The sequence below is a fragment of the Cyprinodon variegatus genome, unplaced genomic scaffold, assembly GCF_000732505.1.
Source record: "Cyprinodon variegatus isolate N-32 unplaced genomic scaffold, C_variegatus-1.0 Scaffold46, whole genome shotgun sequence".
NCBI lineage: Eukaryota > Metazoa > Chordata > Actinopteri > Cyprinodontiformes > Cyprinodontidae > Cyprinodon > Cyprinodon variegatus.
In genome coordinates, this window is record NW_015150499.1 from 484010 (window position 1) to 506835 (window position 22826).

At 37.7% G+C, this 22826-nt stretch overlaps 1 protein-coding gene across 3 annotated transcripts in view; it reads left to right on the forward strand.

The window, feature by feature from the left end:
* LOC107082045 (FERM, RhoGEF and pleckstrin domain-containing protein 1-like) overlaps positions 1–22826 on the forward strand; it is a 71547-nt gene that overhangs the window by 27985 nt on the left and 20736 nt on the right. For all 3 annotated transcript variants that reach the window (XM_015370479.1, XM_015370477.1, XM_015370478.1), the window contains exons 3-13: positions 13228–13332; positions 13421–13463; positions 13585–13663; positions 15302–15399; positions 15784–15898; positions 18200–18347; positions 18450–18545; positions 18632–18795; positions 18918–18986; positions 19075–19168; positions 20816–21026. In XM_015370479.1, coding sequence (XP_015225965.1) covers positions 13228–13332; positions 13421–13463; positions 13585–13663; positions 15302–15399; positions 15784–15898; positions 18200–18347; positions 18450–18545; positions 18632–18795; positions 18918–18986; positions 19075–19168; positions 20816–21026 — 1222 coding nt within the window. The remainder of the gene's footprint in view (positions 1–13227; positions 13333–13420; positions 13464–13584; positions 13664–15301; positions 15400–15783; positions 15899–18199; positions 18348–18449; positions 18546–18631; positions 18796–18917; positions 18987–19074; positions 19169–20815; positions 21027–22826) is intronic.

Genomic DNA, 22826 nt, shown 5'->3' on the forward strand with positions numbered 1-22826 from the left:
TTCCTGCTTGAAATGAGCAATCCTGATCCAGAAAGTAAAAATCCTTTACATAGATTAGTTCAAACCAAGTCCTATAACACAGAAATGAAAATAATAAAGGTAAATTACCACAGCTCATTTTCATTTATAGGAAAAAGTTGTGCAGTGGGTAGCACTGCTAGCTCCGGGGTTTGATTCCTGGCCCGGGGTCTTTCTGCATGGAGTTTGCATGATCTCCCTGAGCAGGTGTGGGTTTTCTCCATGTACTCCGGCTTCCTCCCACAGTCCAAAAACATGACTATTACTGTAGGTTAATTTGCTTCTCTAAATTCTCCTTAAGTGTGGTGTGTGTTTGAGGTGTTGTTTGTCCTGTTTGTCTCGGTGTTTCCCTGCAATAGACTGGTGACCTGTCCAGGGTGGACCCCGCCTCCCACCCATTGACCAGCACCCCTCGCAACCCCAACAGGGATAAGCGTGACAGAAAATGGATGGAAATATGACCTGTAAAAGTTCTGGGAAATGATCTGGAGCACAAAACGACGTATTGCTACATAAACTGTTCGGGCAGTTACATGTACAACAAGAAAAAGGGAAAAAAAACAGTGCCATGAGGATGCTTTTCTTGGTCAGGATAGCTCAGCCACAGATAAGACCTGCAGTCCTTGACTAAAATTTTAGATTTCTCCAAACAACATTACATCCAAAAAAATGTCCATTATACTTGAATGTTTTCATTGAGTAAAAATGAAACATATCATTTACCTAAAAATCCAGATGTGCCTACATGCATAGATACGGAGCTCTCTCATGCCTTTATATTTAGATATATTGCTGAACACTGGATGGCTTCAACAGGAGTGCTTTTTTAAACTCAAGGTGATTCCCTGGAAGCCCTTAATCTTCCTTTCCTTGAAGTGACTGCTTGGTTCGAGGCTTTTGTCTTGACACCTGCATGTCCTGAGCTCAGCTTTATTCTGACAAGGAAATCCCAGCTGGCTGACAAAGTGAATATTTGGTGCTTTAAATTAAAATAATTTCATACATACAGTATGGAATCTGTCCCTGCTGTCTCCTTTTCCATTTAACATAAATTCACATAAATCACATATTGATTGCTTTAGATTTTTAAACCAAATATGTGCAGAAATCTTTGACTGTAAATTAAAATATTTCCAGGATCTAATTTTGGGAATAAATTTGTTGACAGCAAGTGCACCTGAAGTGTTCACATAAGTTTTTCGACATTCCCTTACGGCAACCCTCCTCTGTGCATTTTCCTTACATCACAGGACTAAGGGACTGTGGATTTGCTCCTCTGTGGGATAAGTGGTTTAAAGCTAATCTCAAGAAGGCCGATTGATTGGCCTCACCAGCAGAGTAGCGTGCACAGCTGTCATTATTTATTACTAAGGGAGATTATAGCTAAAGGAACAAACGGCACCAACAAATTCTCCCTGGAGACCTGCCTGCTCTTAAACACCACACAAGCTCCTAAGTCTTATCTTTCTTTACAGCGGGTCCCTCTCCAGGAATAGCTGTGATGGTATTTGAGTGTTGACACTGTCAGCATGGTTAAGTTTAGTTCTGTGAACAGAATTTTACTGCAGGTGTTGCGTTAAAATCAGCATTTTTATTTGGTATTTATTAACTCAGACTGAGTTGTTTTAAAATCATGGATACTTTATTTGCATTTGGGTATTAAAGATCAGTAATGTTTTACAAAGGTAAACAATGTTTTTCTGTTCCTCTTAAATGGTGCTTAATCTACAAACAAGGAAAATAGTTTGCTTTCTGTTTTTTTATTATTATAAATCATCTTTATATAGTTTCTCACTGAGAATAAGACTTAACTTTGTATAGCTATACCTAAGTAAATGTATTTATACTTTTCTTTAAAGAAAGTACAACTGACCAAAGTGCTGAACAGACTTTAAAGATTTTTGATCCTGCTCAAGGGTAAAGCTTAGATTTTTGTTTTTGTTTTTGCAGACATATCGAGCCGCTTAATTTCACATAGAGGTGCTTTTAAGAAATTCACCTGCTCATGGTGATAACTTTTTTTCTAAATGCCTATATGATTTCTGATGTTTTTTTTTAATATATTTTAGTCATTTTCTGTTCCTTTTATTTTATTTTTTGCTTTGAGCTATCAATCAGAGCAGAAAATAATGTTTATAAGTTTTTCTTGCTTTTCAGCGTACTGTAACTATCAGCCAAATATCCGTTGTGATCTTTTGTATCTGTTTTTTTTTTTAACTTTTTCCCCTCCTGATCTCTCAATAGTTTACTTGTTTATTAATTGTCTGGCAAGTATAAGGACACAGAATGCTGGTGCAGGACAGCTCCTCCCTGAATTACCTCATGATTTTCTTAATCTCTTCTTATTTTTATTCTGAAAAAACAGAAATTAACCTCTCCAACGCTGCTTGCCATTCAGTGGTAGACAGACCGGCCTTTTCACTGCTATCAGTTATCATTATAGCTATTGGAAATCTTTGTTTCCATAATAATAACTATGGGAACAAAGACTTGCTGGTTTTGCAACATGAGAGCAAGTCTGGGCAAAATCATTGAAAACTATATACTTGGAGTTTAACAAAAATTTGATAAATAAATAAAAAATTGCGAAAGATCCTATGATGCTCTCCACAACTTCCCCATCTTCCCGTAAAGTATAATACTGCCCACCTATAAGGTGTGACCTCTCTCTGAGAGCCACTGGAAAGAGACAGTTGAATTATAAATATAAAAAGGGCTGCTACACGGCTAGGATGACACAAAAAGGCCACATAAGAGGTTTTCTCTTATAGCAAAAAATGTCAAGTTTATTTTCAGTTTTTGCACATGGTTGAGTTGAATCTTTCCTTTTTTTATGCACAGATTTTAACTTAAAATGCCCATACATTCTTTCCAAGTAAAAGCTAGTGATTAGGGACTTTTAACTAAACTGTCTCTATGTTGCTCTGTTTCTCTTAATATTTCCTAAATGAGGAAGTGGTCATGTTGTGGTTCATAATGTCGCAGTCTAAAAAGGTATTTCCACATGGTGGCATGAGGCATTACCATACCACAGATATATAAATGTTTCCCCTGCCCTGTGCCTCATCTGGTTCATGGATGCTTATCTATAGTTTCCCTCATTCCATCTCCATTTGTCATATTTTCTTAATTTCTACCGAGGCATAAATTATCGAAGTGTGTCTATGTTTAGTTTTTCTGGTAAAGTGTTGCATGAATCTAGAAAAGGAGAGACTTTATGAGGGTTTATTGGTCGGATTTTTTATAACTACTTTCTGTTGTCTCCTTACTTTTATGCCTCAAAATGATTTGTCTTTTTGAAATCACCTTACGTAGGCCCAGAGTATGTAGTGCAACTGATTTTATTTCCCTGATACACTTTTTTATTTTTCCAAAACAGGATTCAAATAAAAGCTTTTATCTGAGTATAAGATGGATATTACAGAAAAAAAGTAAAAAAAATCCTAGATAAGGTTGAAAGGTATGTTTCATCAATTAAAGATATTAGTAAAAAGCCTTCTTGAATTAAGAGGACATTGTTTTTCTATTATAGTTATGTTCTGTAGCCCAAGATAATGACGAATACTAATGCATCCCTTTTCCAAATCAGTGAAAGCACCTTTTCAGCATGTTTATTTAAATGAGGCTATCTGTGAAAGTCTCTTTCCTGGCCTGACCTTGTGGAAGCTCTGTGTCACAGTTACACCTAATTAAACTCTAAATTAACCTATTGATTGTCTGCACACTCAGAGCTGTACAAAATTCACCAGAGAGAGAGATGTCACTGAAATCCTAATTCAGGAAGTGGGTACTAAATATGAATAAAAAGGCTCTTAAGACGTGATGCAAGTCCTCTATATTTGAAGCTGATTTCTTGCTCTGATTAGCTAAGAAACAAGCTAATTATGACATTAAGTGTTGAAGCAATTATAACGCGGCTCAACGCACCTGATTAATATGTATTTTATGTTAACCTGTGATAAATTGGTTGTTTTGCACCAAACTCTGGGCTTACTGAAATATGTCCAACATGTAATCATAGAAACAAATATTCACCAAGGCATTATAGTAAAAATAGTCTTCATTTGACAGCATTTGAATTTGTTTTTACACTTTGACCCAAATCCAATTTAGTCGTATTACACTAATCATTTGCAGGCATTTGAACAAAAGTAACAGGAAATATAGTTCTAAAATATGAAGTAGTAAAGGAATGACTTAGGGGCCTCTTAGAAAAATGGGTCAGATTGCAAATTTTATGTGGTGCATGTATATTTATTCTGCATCATTGTCTTTAGCAGTAATCCTTTGAAGTTAGGGCCTTTTGCATCATTTTCAGCTTTGCTGTACCTCAGAATCACTTTTTCACTTTAATTAGCAATTATGCCCAGATGGACTTAATAATTTGCTTTCCAAACATGAATTTCCTTATGTCTAAATCCAGTATGAGAGTAAGAATGCTTTTATTTATTCTGTAATATATTGCTATTGTTCCTAATTTGTATATTTATTTAAATAAGTGTCCATTTTTTTAAGGTTTGCTTGAAATGTCAAATGATAATATAAATTGAAAGTCATTTATTTAATTTGTATAACTATAACAAAAATGACTTCTGTCATATTTGATAATAAACAAATTTAGGGAACAAATTCCACAGAGAAGAGTCGTCACAATGAAAACAGTTTGGCCTCAGCTTGGGTTATGTGAATTTTTGTTCTGAAGATTATACGGTGGCCTGGCGGTTTAGACGATGTGTGAATATGTGATTTCACGGCAAATTTAAAAGGTCCTGTATACTCAAAAAATAGACAAGCTTCTGATTAGACCAGCAGAAAAAGCCACTTCTTATAGTCTATTTGAAGCACAATTGGGCTATTTGTCAATCTGTTGAAACTTAAGGGTAAAAAACTATGGGCAAAGGAGCTTTTCTGCTTGTAAAGCTTTCTGAATCCTAAATGTAGGAGGTTTTAAAAATAAGTAAAGGAAAATATAAACAATAAAAAGATGGAAGCATGTTGCTTGAGGCAGGTTTAATGTTTTGGATATTGGAATAAACATGTTTTAATATTTTTGGGGAAAATAACCAGCCTTTAAAAATAAGCAGAGTATAAAACTCAAAAGACATGCTGTAAAAATGTTTCCCCCCCTTAGAATATTTTCTCTGACATTCAGCATTTGGCTAAGAAATGCTGAGCTGGTGAACAATAACAACCTAGTTTCATGTGTTCTCTGATTGGTCGAATCTCTCTACTTTGGTCTATGTATTGAAACGAACCTGTAAGCGTCCTCTGCTTTATTGTCCTGCATGTAACAGTTGGTGGCCTTTCCCCAAATGCGCTCAGCTCTACGCTGTTACATATTCAACAACACAACAGGACACTTAATTATCCTTTATGCAAAATCAATATGTTTCCAGCAGGCCTGAGCCTTGAGAACATGTTGAAGACAAACTAATGTGGGGAGAGTCAAAGAGAGGAAGGGGAGAGGCTTTGGTGAATCTAGAGGACATCATTTTCATGGTTGTCCTCTTAGACCCTACAGGCTGGCTTACTGTGACAGAACGACTCTGACAGCTGTGGCGGTCCAATCATCACTTTTTTATTTCAGTTTTTTATCGCTTTTCGCACCCATTCAATATTTCAGAAAATCTTTAAACAATGTTTTTCCTCTCTTTTAATTATTTATCTAAAAATGAATCTGCTGAGCTACTCTGGCATCCATCTGTATATTCACAGGGTTATCCAGAGGCTTGCCTCGCTCCTCCCATCCCTCTGTTAGCTTCGCTCAGCAGCAGAGTCACCCTGGGAACCTCTGCAGTGCATGACCTGAATCTCAATGAGCTTTAGCTGCAGCTGACCTCCATGTCCTGTCCCTCGGTTACAGCACACATACCTGCACTTACACAAACATCATGTGGAAACATTTTCACAGTACTTTAATGAATAGATCTTTGCTCAGAACTCTGTTGATCTCTACATATGTTTTTCATGAGTCAAAGAGGAACACAGTGTGGGAATACTCCAGCCGGCTACTGTAAACAGCTCTGTAATCTCAACCCCGCCCTCAGTGGCGGTAACAGAAAAGCCACGGTTCCCTTAAAACTCTCAAAGAGTATTTCTGGGGTTTTCCACTGCCATGTCACATGAGCAGTGAACGTTTGACCTCTTTACTCATATCCCCAAGATAAAAGTCAAGAAGGGTTCCTATGAAGTATTTAAAAAAGGGATTTGGTCATTTTCTAAATCTGGATAAGTATTGGGAAATAACAAATTAAGGAAACATGTTTAAGCCTTCGCATTTTATCATATTTCCAAAGAAGTAACCTGAAATTCTGGAAACTATAGAGGATTTTACCCTTCTTTAAAGTGAGACAACATCCTTCACTTTTGCCTTGCCATATCATAACTGAGGTTTTATCATATTCATTTTACCAATTTGTGACATTTTTGTTAAAAAACACACCCTAAAAACAGATCTCAAAGTTTGCATTCCCATTGACATATTTAAAGAATAATGAAAAGAGGCATTAAAGATGTAGGAATGGGTTCAAAAGGAACTTTTGTTGTTTTCTTTGGATGTTAGAGTGTGAGATAAAGACTTTCTTCTGACCAATATAACAGGAAGGTAATCAAAGTGCTGCACAGTTGCTCTTTTTAATGCTTTTAGGTTTCAGTCTTTGTTATTTTGCATGTAAGTTTTGTAAATTCTTTTGTAAATTTTGTAAATTTGAGTTTTAATAAGGAACCACATTACCAAGAAAATCAACCCAGAGACTTAAGATGTTCCCTAGCGCTAACCATGCTAGGAAAATACCAAGATATTGGAATATTATTTTGTTGTAGATTATAAAGAGAAATAAATGTGATTTAAGTAATTTTGATGTAATATATTTGCTCAGACCAGATTTGACAAATTCGTTACAAATTAAAACGAAAAAAGGATATACTGTTTTCTAGATACCTAAAAAAGCTTTGAAATAGGCCCTTTACCACATTGGACAATTAAAAGGTAATTTAAGCAACCTAATTTTTCATGATTTGGGGAACATGCTGATTATAAAACCCAACTAGCTCAAATGCTTTGATATGTTAATAAAAAGACATCTGAAGCCTAAAGGAACTATCCCTTATCCTCCACCAGAAGAGGTGTAAGCCCCACCACCTACAGTTTTATTCCCCCCATCTAAAACCCTCCTTTTCTCCTTCTTGATCTCCATCCATCAAACACATACGGCACTAAACGTGCATCTCATGCTCAAACATAATCCTCCAGAGAAGCATTAAACTGCAAATAAAGAAAATAAGCTACCTGTCTAGCATAATTACAGCCTGTTTTGAGTCCAAATCTAGTCAGAGGTGGTTCAGTAAAACTGGAATGCAGTGTGCCAAAATGTAGTCTGCTGGGCTCCTAGTGGCACAGAGCAGGACAGAAAGAGACTGAACAAACTGGTGAGAAGGGCCACTTCTGTCCTGGGCTGCACTCTGGACTCAATGGAGGAAGTCGCTGAGAGGAGGTTGCTGTCCAAGCTTGCATCTCACATGGACATCTCTCATCCCCAGCACCAGACTGTAGAGGACCTGAGCAGTTCCTTTATTGAAAGACATAAACCTTGTTTGTAATAAGGTGAGCTAATGCAGGCATTCATCCCTGCTAACATCATACTTTACAATGCGGCACTATAACTGCAATAACTTGTGCAATAACTATTATGCAATCACTATGTAATGCCCTGTGCAATAACTTATTTATACTGAATACCCTGTGCAATAACTATATATATAATACCCTGTGCAATAATCTGTAACAGGATAAGTCTATCTTATCTTATCTTCTTTGGGGACTGTTGCGCTCAGGTCCCTCTTTTTCTTCTAGGCTGTTTAGCTGTGTATGCAATGATGGGCAGTTCCTGCTTATTTATAAAATGAAAAAGGATTGGGCTTTCTAGATAGTACAATCATTCAATTAGTTTATTATCATATACTTCAAGTAAGATTATAAGATTTTTCTTTTTATATCGCACAAAAAAAAAGAAAAAATAATCATGTATAGAGTATTCTGTAAAACTATGGGGTTTTTAAAACCTGGATTGCTTCTAACCAGATTAGCTTTTTTATTTGTCTCTAAAAATGGTTATCAGGTTTCACAAAAGGTTTTTACTTCGTTCTCCTTTTCTTTGTTCCTTTATTTGAGTCAAACAGTCATTTGATCTAAAGCGCAGCTGAAAACTGCCCGCTGGGATGTGACACATTCATGGTCTGTTACACTATAAATGCACCAGCATGAGCTACGTGGGCAGCATAGCTGGGAGACGGAAACACTTGAATAGATGACTGTTTTAATCCATCAGTCTGTCAATTATCTTTTAGATTTCCTTCCTTCCTTCCTTCCTTCCTTCCTTCCTTCCTTCCTTCCTTCCTTCCTTCCTTCCTTCCTATATTTTTCAATCACTGTCCTTGTACTTTAATTTTAGGGTTTAGAAAGACAGAGCTGTAGAAATCTGAGTCAGAGAGGGAGTAGAGTTTCCACATGAAAACTGAGTGGAAACCCTAAATAACCCCCTCCCCCCTTTGCTGTCATTGTCAACTTCTGCTTCTGAAATTCACCACACCCGAATTATTAAAGGATACCCGACTCCCTTTGTTCTATCATTTTATCTGGCGTCTATGAGCCTTGGCCGTCTGTTTGCCACCCATGGCACCACCCCCGATAGTCAGAACCAAGGTTTGTATAGAACTGCCGGCTGTGGGTTATTTTGGGTGAAGTGGAGCATGCTAACTATTTCTGGAGGGCGGAGTTGAGGGAGAACACAGCTACTTCACACCTGACCTTTACTGTTTTGTTGGTTTTGTCTTGCATTTTAGTAAGCTCCAGTCTTTAGGACGAGGGAGAGATTTTTTTTTTTTTTGGGGGGGGGGGGTGATACCCTGAAGAGGAAAGCATAGACATTGCTGTCATCTTCATTTACCCATCGTCTGTCAGCCTGAGTATGCAGAGGTCAGCGTAGCGATGCAGACACGTGTAAACACTGGTGCAGTCTGGGTTAAAACATAATTGGGCCAGACAGACGCTTCCTGCACGTCTGCTGACTCGGAGTGCGTCATCTCTGCCTGGAACTTACTGATCCAATGAAAAACATGAAACTGTAATGCTTTTATGGATAAAGGTCATGCCGATGGAGATTGCCGACATTTTGTTGCAGACGTGGCAAAGAATATCATCTGCAGAGAGTGATTTATCCATAGAGAATACAACCTTTTGGCTGAAACGGGCAGGGAAAGATGTAAAATACTACCAATATAATATATTTCTTTGACAAAAAGTCCCATTAATCAATTTGTCAATAATTTGTCAGGGACTGTGATTGAAAAGAGATTTCAGAATTTCAGTTTGTCGCCGATGAGAAGAGTCAAAGGTCTTGATGTTTTAGTTTATTTCATATTTTACTCAAGATTTAATATCCTGGGTGGGAGGTGGGGTTGGACATTTAACGTAAATTGTTCTGTTAAGTCTGAATGAGCAAATTTAATTAATTTGCCTTGTTTATGGCTCCACTGACCCAAATTAGCTGCAATTCCTTCTCAGCTGTACAAATGCTGGGGCTCTTGGGGATTTTAGTGGTGTTCAGTTCAAACACAGAAGGCCAGTTTCATTTAATATGTGTCTCCTCATGTGGAAAAAAAAAGAGCCAAATACTGCTGCTATACTCTGTAAAAATGAATCACCTATTCAATAAAAAGGAATATGAGCGAATTGTTAAAAGGTTTATTATTTTTCTCCAATATAAAGCAGATGACATCAACCGTTTTTTAGGTTTTGCACCTGTAATGGCCAGTAATCTGTAGCCTCACGGACATCCCCCAAAAAATTCAGTGCTGTTCCACTCTTATGCTATTAAAGTAAACTCATACACTCTAAAGATTTATGATGCTTGCAGATTATGAAAAGCCAAAATATAATTATGCGCTGCTCAGCTTAAATCAGCCTCTGGATAACATGTCTCTGCTGGGCAGGTTGGTCATTTATAACCATTCTGGAACATTTTTTATGGCTAGACATGAGAGCCTCGAAGAGAGACGTTTTTTTCTTCTTCCCTATTCTATTCAGCTTGCGTTAAATGACTGAAACCTGCAACACAGAATTTATTCTGGCTCCTGTTTGCCTGTCACACTTCTGTGTGTGTGTGTGTGTGGACCGTTGATATCTTTCTCTGCAGCGTCTGTCATTGATTCTATGGCCATATCCTAACAGCTTGCTCTCAGTTAGTAAAAAATAAATAAATAAAAACCCCTGTGCAAGCATGAGAAAAAAGGAGGTTGTTCTTTTTGGGGGAAGTTTTTCCACTTACAGATGAGGATGTATAATCACTTTCACTAAGCTGACAGAGCTTAAGTTTTTATTCTTCAAGCAATGAAAGAAACACAGACAACATCATTTAAACTTTAATCCCACAAACCCCCTTCAGCTGTGTTAGGGAATATCTTGTTGTAGCATGCACCTCAGCATGTCCCTGTCATTTCCTGTAAATGCTACTTCCCTGAAACATAGTTAGGTACCTCTCTGGATCAGTTTCCAAGCCGGGAGGGACTGCTTCTGCAAACACTGACATTCTGTAACTGAGATATGTTCTGCTCTGGTGCAGACCAGTCACGAGGAAGCAGCCAGGCAGAAGGGTTTCTGTTGTGTGTGGCTGTGAGACCCGAACCCTTTCTGGGTGTCTAACAGAAATCTCTGGCTTTAATGTGACCTAATGTGGGGATGGTTCTCTTGTGTCTGCTGCAAACTTTTCAGATTTGTGTGTTTGCCGAGAAGGGTGCAGTTAAGTTGCTCATCAAAGTGTTTAAGTGTTGATTGAGAAGAGACAGAGGCGGTCAGGGAGACTTTTTATCCCACCCTGATATGGTTTCCAGCTCAGTGGCTGTTGGGCTCTAAGCAGCTGCAACATTGACACTGAAAATCCAGATCAAAGATGAGGTCCAGCCCACCCCCTCTGGCTGCAACATGCATGATGGAAACTTATTCACGCAGAGTTTCTGAACACTTCTTTGGAAGCAGAAAGACTAGCAGAGACATTTGTGATAAAGAACTTAACCATTTATTACATAAAATTGGTTTTTGATGCAGGATTTTTTTGGACTTTGTAAATGTAGTCATCACGTTTAAATGTTTCAAGAGTTGTCATGTAGTCCACAAATGTCTTTGTATTTTTCATTATGTTGTTTGATATAAAAAGGACATACGTGGTAAATCAGAAACAACCAGACTTTTGCCTCATTGTCTGAAGACATTTGGACAGGTACTTTCAAGCATCGCCTAACCCTGCATCACATGACATTACATGAGCATTCTGATCATGATTCAGGTGACCAAGTTAATAATTTGCACCAACAACACTGCATATTGATGGTTGAGGTGTTGTTATGCATTAAACGTTGAATGTGACTGAAATCAGGGCTTCAACTACATACTGTTCAAGTGTCAGCCCCTGGATTTGAAAGATGGTGCATTCCAGTTACCCTACCTAAAGTTGCAAACTCAGAATTTTTAGGACCCCAATATGACAATGGCAAAGAAAGCTGTTGTAGTTCCCCTTATGAGTTTTATTTTAAGATATGCTTTCCACAGGCAAAATGAGGTTTTAATTTGTTTAAATTAGAGTTTCAGCTAACATCTAACTTTAATTTGGGACACACACTTACAAATGTGTCTTGCAAAATAGACATGTTTTTCATCACATTGTACTGTTGTAGATGCAAGGAACTGCCATATTGGATCTGAGTCTAGTAGATCTGTTCCCATTAGGGTTGGGCAATTAATTGCATTTGCAATATAATCGTGATGTAAAATGTAATTTTCAAATGGCAGAGGCTCTAAATTTTACTCGCATTACATTGAACAAAAGTAAGACACTAAATTTCTCACTCCAGCCCTTTCAGTGGCGGTGATGCACTTAATGTGGTTTTGCTGCCACAAAAAATATATAGAGACTTGCAGGTAGCATGCAGTTGACATAACACTTTTTCACACAAAGGTTACAGTAAAGTCCTGCAACAATGGACTATGGACAAGCAAGCCTTCAAAATACTGAAAGCCTGGGGTGAAACATCCACAAGTTTGGGGTTAGTGCAAAGAAAAATTTAAATGAAATCGCAATTGCAATATTGGTTAAAGAAATTGCAATCTTAATTTTTGTCAAAATGGTTCAGTAATACTTACTACCTTCCAAGTGGAAAGTCCGACTTTAGGAGTGTCCAAGTGTCCAGATCAGGTTTTCAATTAACAGGTCAGAAATTCTGAGTTCCTGGAATGGACTTAATGCTTCCTGGATAGATGTACAGTAGAAACGCTTTCAGAAAAACTGAGCAGGAATCAGGTAGCCTCTGATTTAAGGCGGTTTATGGTTGCCATTACCTAGATGATGGAAATTTTACCTACAAGCAACCGGATAATACATATGTTAGCACATGTAGTACTAACGGTTTTCATTGTTAGTTATTTTGTAGAACCATCTTTGAGTAATTTAGTTTATAGACCTTTTTTGCATTTCTCCACCACCCCTGAATATCTAGACAGATTTTTGTTTTTGCAATTTCCTCTTTTTCAAAATACCTCAACAAAGTCAAAATCACCCAGTTCGGCCACAGATCGAGTCGGATTTACACCTCCATTTTATTGGTCCCTTCCAGCATAGCTCTTGCTGGATAATTGTGGAAAATATCTAAAGCTTTAAACATCGTCTTATTATTATATATTATATCATCCACGCTGCAAAATATAAAATCTGAATAAGTCATCTTTTCCTGAATTGAGGAGGAAAGTGGGACACTTAACGAATGGAACAATATAATTTACACTTAAAATAAGTAAACATATCAAGTGCATATTACGTAATTATCTTATTTTAAGAGTAAAAAATCTCCCATTGGCAAAACATCTTATTTAGCTACTCAAATCAACTTAATTTAAGATATTATTTAATTATTTCCTGATCGTCTTTGCAGTGAAATGTTCAAATCTGACTGATCTATCACCTTCATTTGTTTGCTAATATTGTCTAACTAACCTTTGGTGCTGTTTAGGGTCCAAACATTTTAAATATTTCATCATCAACAAAATACAAGATGTGGTTAAGCTTGCAAAGGGATCCTGAGACTGAAAGATTGAAACTGTAAAACTGACATTTGCCTTTGGTGCTTTGTGTTAACTGTTGTCTAACATGTTTTTGTTCACAGCAAAAAGCTTCAGGCAAGGTGCTATTTGACATGGTGTGCTCCCACATGAATCTGATTGAAGGTGACTACTTTGGCCTGGAGTTTCAGAACCACCAAAAGATGACGGTGAGAAAACTGAAGTACAGCTTTGTCTTAATACTGTCAGATTTCTTTCGCTCAGCTCCTTAGACGAGTCTCTTTTGTTCTTCTGCAGGTGTGGTTGGACCACATCAAACCGATTATTAAGCAGCTTCACCGTAAGTGTCTCAATATGCCGTTGAGTCTTGTTCTAACCGTGACTAACAACTGAGTAAAAGTACTGCATAATATCCTTTTGAAATGCAAATGCTCTTTTATTAATAAATCCGTTCCACACAGGACCCAAGCACACGGTCCTGAGGTTTAGTGTGAAGTTTTTTCCACCTGACCATGCACAGCTGCTAGAGGAGCTGACAAGGTGAGCTCCTCTCCAGATCATCTAACTCTCGTTATCTGTGGGATGTCTTTGTCTTCCACTCGGCGCAAAGACGTACGTTGTATACATGTCTGTGTGAATGATCTCTGCTGGGACTGAAGCATAAAAGAAACATGGGCCTCGACTCCCTGATGATTTATTACCCTTTCTAGTTTATAGGATTCAAATGCCATGGCTGCCATGTCGCTGGTTTAGCCCTCTGGAGATTAGCCTGGTGGAGCTAATGGTTTTCTGCTCCTTGTTTAGCTCTGGATGGGCTGCATGCTTCTTAATGAACACAGAGAAGTATTAAATGTGCAACAGATGGCTTGCAAAACATACATCAGGAAAGATTTTATACAGATGTCCTTCTATTCATTTATATTTTTTCATTAATAAATGTATTGCAAATTACTGTCATGGTACGTCACTGATTGACAGATTAAAATTGAAGAATCTCTGTTCCAAAGAGCCTAAGAAACCCCGTCATTAGGTAGAGATAGGTGGAAATGTGTTGGTTTAATAAAAAGGTATTAAAACCTATCAAATTATCTGATATTTTGAAAGCAAGAAATTTAGAAACTTTTTTATCCTTTAAACTGATGCATATTCCTGGCCGTATTAAGGCTACGTTCATACTGCAGCTTAAAGTTATGCAAATCACTTGTTTTTTTTATGCAAATATGCGACCTGCTCATTACAGTCTAAACAACACAGATCAGATTTTTTCTTTTTCTTTTTTTTCTTCAAATTCATCTCAGGCCACTTGGCTATGTGGTCCTAAATCCGATACGCATCTAATCTTTTCAAATAGGAACTGTGTTTGTACCTCCAGGTTGCATTCATTCAACCTTTATGTTATTATTACTAGACAAACGTGACTATTCTGCCTCCTGCTATGCTGAAGCGGAAAGAAAAGCAAACAGCCATGGTGGCTGATATTGCAGAGAGCAGTCAGTGGAGATAAGGCGAGGTTTCTGATTTTATTAATATTTGGAGGGATAGCTCTATGCAGGTCATTTTGTGTTGTGATTTATTTTTTCTTTAAACCAATATTGCGATTTTGATTTTATTCTTATTGGCCTCTGCACTCACCACAAGCATGTAGATGTTTTATTAAAGGAATTTTAGGAAGGATGAGAGAAATGATACTACTATTGACACTACTGGCACTGTGGGTAACTGCAGCCACCAGCCAAGCACCATGTCAAGCAAGTCTTCTACTACAACGACAATGGGGGCGAGCAGGCAGCGTCAATTGACGTCAGATCCATAGGACCGTGCGTTGAATTATTCCCCGACTTTCAGTGTATTATGGAGCACACAGCTTATTCAAGGCAATAGAGAGATACGTGGGTGGGCTCTGTGGTTGTGGTTTTTAATGCTTCATCAGACGTTAGCATTATTAAATTGGACATGCATGTATTATTCCACAATTCCTTCCCTTAGTTCCTTAAACTTGAATAAATGCAGTTCACAGAAAAGATCACATACAAGTCGCTGATATCTGGAAATGTTAACGACCAGTTAAAGGAATCTGATTTCACCAAAAAAAACATCAGAATTGAGTGTTAAGGCCTGCAGTGTGAACGAAGCCATGTTTTTGTTCCGTTATCATGATGCATGTCTGTTTGTGCACAGGTATCTGTTTGCGCTGCAGATCAAACAGGATCTCTCCTGCGGACGTCTGACTTGCAACGACACCAGCGCGGCTCTGATGGTCTCCCACATCATCCAATGTGAGGCTTGCACTGCAGTTTTACTTTGATTGGTTTAAGACAACAAAGCAGTGGCTGATCTGACAACTGTATTTTTTTTCTTTTAATAGATAAGCTGCTGCTTTTCTTTTGCACGGCTTATCATCAAACATTGTCATGCTGCACATGGCATAGCATTTCAAATTGATTATCTTTGTGTTGCCATGGAGACCCCCTTAGTCTAATGTCTTAATATAATCTTGTATAGCTGCAGCAAAGCACCGACTCATTTCCATGGCTCGTCATTTCTGGACCTCATTTCATATCCTTTTAATCAAAGCTAGTTTCTGTTTTTTTTTGTGTGTGTGTGTTTTTTTCATGAAGTATTATTTTGAAGCCAATTTCTTTGTTTTCTTTCTTTCACAGCCGAGATTGGAGACTTTGACGATAGTCACTGCCGCTCACACCTGCTGAACAACAACTACATTCCAGATCAGATGCCCCTGATCGACAAAATCATGGAGTTTCACTCCAAGCATATGTGAGTGCCCCATTTTTAAATTGCAGTTAAAATAATAAAACAAGGTCAGATGGTGAACAGACATTTTTCTTCTCAGCTGTGAACAGGAAATGTTTCTGCAGGCTTTATTGTCCCACCAGGATGTTTTATTACATAGGTGACACATTCAGGAAAGCAGCCACTGAATGAATGGGTTCTCACAGTGCTATACAAAGCACTTATGTTACAAAGCAAATATGTTATTGTAACTTATTTTCAGGCTTCTGATAATGCTTGACGTGAGTCTTTTTGTTTATATCTATTCAAGCTTTGTAGGTCAAGACATTTTTATCAATATTTTTTTTTTTTTCGAAAAAAAGTCACAGTCTTGATAGTCATATTGACTCGAAAGAATCAGTGACTTTGATTTTTAAGGCTTATCCCAAGTTGGCTAGAAGTTTTCTGCCTTGTTGATATGCTACTGAAACCAACTGAGGTCTACATCGGAGTCCTTGATCAATGAAAACATTCCCAAAGGATAATGCTGCCTTCTCAATGTTTTGTATTTGGAGATGCTGTTTTTAGTGAGTGTGAAAACTCCTGCAGGAGACTAACTTGTTCCCAGAAGAGATTATATGCTTCTTTTAGATCACCGAATGACACACACAGCTGTGTTTAGTTGGGTTAGTAGGATAAAAACCCAGTTTTTCCAGCTATTTAGAGGATGGATGAAGCAGTTTGTGAGAAGTGAATTCAAACTCAGGGTTTTTTATTGCACTACTTTTTCATCCTATCTAGTTTAATGCTGTTGGGAGTATATTACTGGAATCCTTCCAGGTCTCCTCACAACATCCAGTCACTCTAAGTATTTCTCCTAAGCTATTAAGGCAGAAGCTTTGCCAACACTTTGTTGCCCTTTGCGTCAAAGTGGGCCATGAGCATACAGCGGTCAGCTCCTGCAGCTTCAGACAAGCTTCACTGCTCTCTTTCAGTTGCCTTTTTTTTCACAGCTGATAGCGATAGCCTTGGCTCCTCTGGCTGGGTGCCACATTGAGTTAAATCCCTTGTTAAGTGGCACATACAGGAAACAGGAAGGCTTATCTACTGATGAGAATTAGGAAAATTAGTTAAGGTGTGCAGCTCCCAGCACAGCCACTACGTCTAATTCATATCTTCATAGCTGCTCTCAAATCTGTGGAGCTTTTAACTTCGAATAAAGAGAAACATATACAAGTATTATGTGTAATAACCTTAAAAAACTTCATTTTTTTTTTCCATTGATTGATTGATTGATTGAGAGATTGACTTAATGGATCCAAAACTTGCAGAAAGACAGAAAACTCAAAAATAAAATTATGACAAAAAAAAAAGAACTAATGTTATTTATAAGAAAGTATTCTACTACAACATCAGGGTGTAAAGAGTAAAAATATAGAATATATTTACAATGAATACATAGGACTACTGATTAGGTAACTCTATCACTTTTTATGGTTTTTAGGAAGACATCCTGAAATGTACTTTTTTTGAACAAAAAATTTGTTTCTGACTCAAAATGTTTTTAGTATTTCCTAAAATATGACAAACCGATGTAAAATGTTGTTATAGTTCATCCTGTTTGTTTCTTCCTCCAATTGCATTTCCAGGTTTACTTGTGGCTTTAAAATTTAAGAGCCACTTCACCAGAACAATAATTTTTCGCTCCCTTGATTACTTGATTTCTCTACCATTCATTTTCTCTATCATACCATTAACCACAACTACCATTAATTACATTCAACATAATATATATATATATAATATATAAATATTCTATGCATTTTTGATACTGTTTTTTAACAAAGATTGTTTTAAATGCAAAATGCTTGACAGCTTTTAATATATTATATATGTGGTTAGCATGCTTGGCATGGTTAGCATGCTTGGCATGGTTAGCATTACTATAAGTTAGCAGAGCTAGCATTACAAAATGAATGCAGAAAACTCTTTACCTGAGATTTCCATCAAGTTCATTTACAGATAAAGGCTGAAATATCTTTTTTTTTAGCCTGTAGCCTTCCTGTTATCTGTTAAAGTCATAATGACTTTTTGCAGTCTGAATGAACTCCACTTCTAATGAAGATATATTCCTTTAAAATCCTTTATATAGCTTAAACTTGTCAGCTGTAAAGTATCTCATCACAAGGTAATTTCTTTGGTGCATCGCTATGTACAGTGTTTCTGAATGACTTTTTGTGTGGAACAATATATTTAAATTAACTTATTTGAATAACGTTCAATAGAGATGAATTTTTGGTGAAAACAACAAAAATTTATAACTTTATATTGAAATGTGTGTTTTAGAGGTCAGTCACCCGCAGAATCAGATTTTCAGTTGCTAGAGGTCGCTCGCAAGTTGGAGATGTACGGGATCCGCCTGCACCCTGCCAAGGATCGAGAAGGAACCAGCTTGAGTCTGGCTGTGGCTCATACAGGCGTTTTGGTCTTCCAGGTCGGCTCACTAAGACAAATGTGAACATTTTGTTTCCTAGCTTTCTCCGCCCCAGAAAAAAAAAAAATATTAAAAGTTTTTTGACGTGCATCACCATTGTAGACACACACGAGGATCAATGCCTTCAACTGGTCCAAGATTCGCAAAATGAGCTTTAAGCGAAAACGTTTCCTCATCAAGCTCAGGCCGGATCTAAATGTAGGTAACGTTTCATCACAGTTGGAGAACCCAAACCGCTTCAAGGTTTTTTATTTATTTATTTATTTATTTTTATGTTGCTTCAGAGTTCCTATCAGGACACTCTGGAGTTTCTGATGGCCAGTAGGGACTGCTGTAAAGTCTTCTGGAAGATCTGTGTGGAATATCACGCCTTCTTCCGCCTATTTGAGGAACCAAAACCCAAACCCAAGCCTGTGCTCTTCTCACGAGGATCGTCCTTCAGATTTAGGTGAGCCTTTCTTCCATCGTAAAGCTGTTCTCCTACAGGACTGCAGACGCTTAATTACCTAATAGTCTGCTACAGCTCTTGCAGAGACACTCATTATTATCTTTCATGTGCTTATGCTGCAGCGGCCGCACACAGAAGCAGGTGATTGATTACGTGAGGGAATCGGAGTTCAAAAGGATCCCGTTTGAAAGGTAGAGGCTAGAGATATGTTGGACTCTCTGTGTTTAAATAAAGGTTTTAATGATGTATAACGTTGACCTACATTATCCAATCTGCCAGGAAACACAGCCGGGTCCGATACAACAGTCGAGTTCAACACAACAGTCGTTTGTCGCCGCTGCCTTCTCCTCGCCACCATGAAGTGCCATCAGAAGTGAGTCTTTGATGGATTTTATTTTGGCACTCGATAGCAAAGCATTACACTATAAAGAATTACTCTTCACGTTCGTTTATTCATGAACTGCATGCAAATTTACAAACTTAGTTTTAGTTGCAGGTTTTTGGTAAAAACACGGCCCTATTGCGTTGACTTGAAGGTATAGTGGAGGATTTTCACAAATTTTTCAAAAGACCCAACCACTGTTTAAAAAAAAATCCACATGTAAAACACTGTACCCGCTCCTGAGAGGGAGCGCCCGTTGAATTTGTGCACAAAAACGTGCACTAGCCATTTCTCCTTGTGCACCCTCTGTTTAAAAGTTGCTGTTTTGATCGCTCATATAAGCTTAATTTTTCAAAGATTTTGAATTTTTCCACTATGCCAGACTCACTACTGGTAAGTGAAAATAGGGCGAGCGCGTAGGATGGCCTTACGTAAACATATCACCAGAATGATTGACAATTAGGAGAACCACTTATTTTAGTGATCCACCCGGAAAAAGAACATCCACCCTTATACCTTTAATTTATGTTTTGCCAAAAAGAATTTGTTAAACTTTATGGGAATTTATGTGATTCATTAACACAAATACATGCATACTTTTGAAGTGGAAGAAAAAAGATACATAATTTTAAAAAGATTATACAAATCAAAATTAAAAAAATGGTTCACCCACCCTTTACTCTAAAACTGCTAATTGTAATCCAGATGGACTTATTCTTTTGACAAAAGCCACCTGTTTTTTTTAAAAAAAAGAGACCATATGTGTGTAATGTAATGATATTATAAATTAGCGGTTGTTAAAGGCTGAAACTGATTTTTTAAATAGTGATCAATAAATGGAGGAAAAAAACTGGATAAAGAATTTGAATGAAAATATAATATTAATATCAGTTAAAAAGAAGAAAATATGTTTTATCCTTATTAGTGTATAAATATTCACAAGGAAGATTATTAGAAATTTAGATAAATAAATAAAAATGCCACTCATTGACAGAACATTCTGTGTCTTAAAATAATGGTGTTATTTGTGTTGGATGCTTCTCATACATCGCAGAAATTTGGAATTTCTTTATCATGCTAATCATCAAAAATTCTGCATTCCTCCAAAAAAACAAAAAACAAAACTCTTCTTTGTTGGAATGCTGACATGAAATCAAAGCTAGGAGGGCACTGAAAATGTGAAGCTTAGATGATAAATTGTCCTTGTGACATTCTTGGCTCTTTTCGAATCCACTGCCTCTGCTCTGGAGGTGTGGAACTTAGTTTTCACGCATTCAAATCAATTATCTGGTAAAAATAAGCTTTTGTTGCTATTATCGAAGCCATGTTGTCCAGACAGAATAATAAAAAGGTCATGAATGTTCACCTTCCAGCAGCTACAGCAAAATTAAATGGTTACATATCAAAGGTTATTCATATCTGCCTCTAAATTAGCAACATTCACTAGATTTTGTTGTATTTATTGCATCATTGTAAATTTATTTAGCTTAATATACGTCCTTTGTACTTACTCCTAACTAGGTAGTTTTAGGCAAGGCGCACTTCTTTAAAAGAACCACTTTTAAACGTTATTAATGGGGGGGCAAAATGTTACTCTTAATTCCTTAAATACTTGTCTTTTTTTACTAACCCTATCAGAGTGGTGTTCCTGAGGACAGACTCAGTTCTTCTCCTCGGCGCCATTGGAAGGAGTCGGTGCTTGTCAGTGCTGAAGATCCAGCAGCTTTACAGGCTTCAAGAATGAGTCCTGTCCAGAGAAACGGCTACGAAGACAGAAAGGGGTCTGTTTCCAAGACTGAGGGATCAAGAGGGTCAACACGACAGACGTCCCCCGAACATCTTAGCCAAGGTTCAGCATCCTGGGCTGCCGCAGGCGGCCGCTCCGCCATCGCTGGTGTAGATACTGAGCTGAACATGGGAAGGGAGAAAGCAAGTAGAGCAAATAACAATTATGGGGAGGAGGGCATTTTGCGTCGGGGCTCCGGTTCTCAGCAGGAGCATTTTCTGGGTAAGATGCAGTACAGGGAGTCTCCTTCCTCCTCCAGGGCTTCCCTTAACAGTAAACATGAGCCATATTGGTCTCTCAATCAGTCACGTCCAAAGTTTAACCTTAGTCCTGGTTACAGCACTGTGGGGGAAATCAGAGGGAATGAGAAAGACAGGCAGAGCAGCAGCCATCTACCATTGAGTACTGCAGCCAATCCTACCAATAAACCCACCCATCGAATACCGTCTCTCAGTTACACGGAGCAGAATGGCTACACATCCCCCTTAATTAATGATGCAAGATACTCCCCCAACCCGAGCAGATCACCTCGCTTACAGAATTTCCAAAAAGTACATCAAAGCTCATGTATAAACCCACATCAGGGTCCATCTCCTACACGTCCGGTTATGTCTCGGGCCGAGCGCATGGCTGCTCTCGAGCGTCGCATGATGGCCAACGGCCTCTCTGCACCGAGCAGATCCGCTGGCGGAAAGAAGCGGTTAGGAAAGATGGGAGTCAAACACGTGGGAGCTGTGCAAATGAGTGAGGGCTCAACCACCAGCGGTACTGAGTCAAGTGAGTCTGAGGTGGAGGACAAAGACAACTGCAGTGGCCCCATGATGTACGACAGCACAGCGGAGGTTAGTTCCCCCATCCCAAGGAACAAGTTCTCCTTTGGGAGCCTCCAGCTGGACGAGGATGCAGAGGATGAGGATGGGTGTCATAATTTTAGTGATGAGGAAGGTGGACAGATTTTCAGCTGTTAATCACGAGGCTGAAAGCTCGGCTTAGGGAATCCCTCGGTTTCCTTGTACTTTTTTTCTTTTCTCAATTATGTCCAAACAGACATTCACAGCTGCCTCTTTAGGTTACCACATTGAATATATTCCTATTTTAAAACAAAGGAAAGCAGATGGTGATTTTAAAAATATAAAATTGTGCAATGCTGTACAAGCTGCAGAAGACTCACCCTAGTGCCTATTTATCTCAAATGTGAAATATCAGTTGATCAATGTCCATGATCAATTTATTTATTTTTTTACCCTTTTCTGTCTATATTAAACAGATATTTTTATGGTGCCTTGCAAAAGTATTTACAAATTTTATAAGTTTGACTCAAATTGTATGCAATAGATCAAAACACAGCAGTGAAAAACTTGAAAGGATAAATAATAAAGCATAGTTCCCAAATTTCTTTTACTAATAAAATCTAGAAACGATCTCCCATGCAACTCTGCTTTTTTCTGATATAATTAAAGAACATTCAATAATTCTAAATGGATTCCAACAACAACCAAAAAAACTGTAAAATATGTGGGCATTTATTTTCATTCCCCCTTATTCAGATAGCCCTAATAACATACAGCAGAAACTGGCTTATCCCTTTAGAAATCACTTAAGATTTTGATTGATCAGACACATTAAAAACCTGTTCCTGTTACTGTGAAATATTTGAATTTCACTTTTTATGTTGATCTATTACCTAAAATCCCAATGATAAGCCTTTCTTTGTACAGTTGGTCTCATTTCAATGCATTATTTACAAAAGAGACCTGTTTGCATATATAAAAAATCACAAGATATTAAAAAAATGTGTTGGTTTATAAGCTTTTGCAAGACACTGTAATTTTCTGTTTTCAGAACCTAAAATTCCTCATAAAT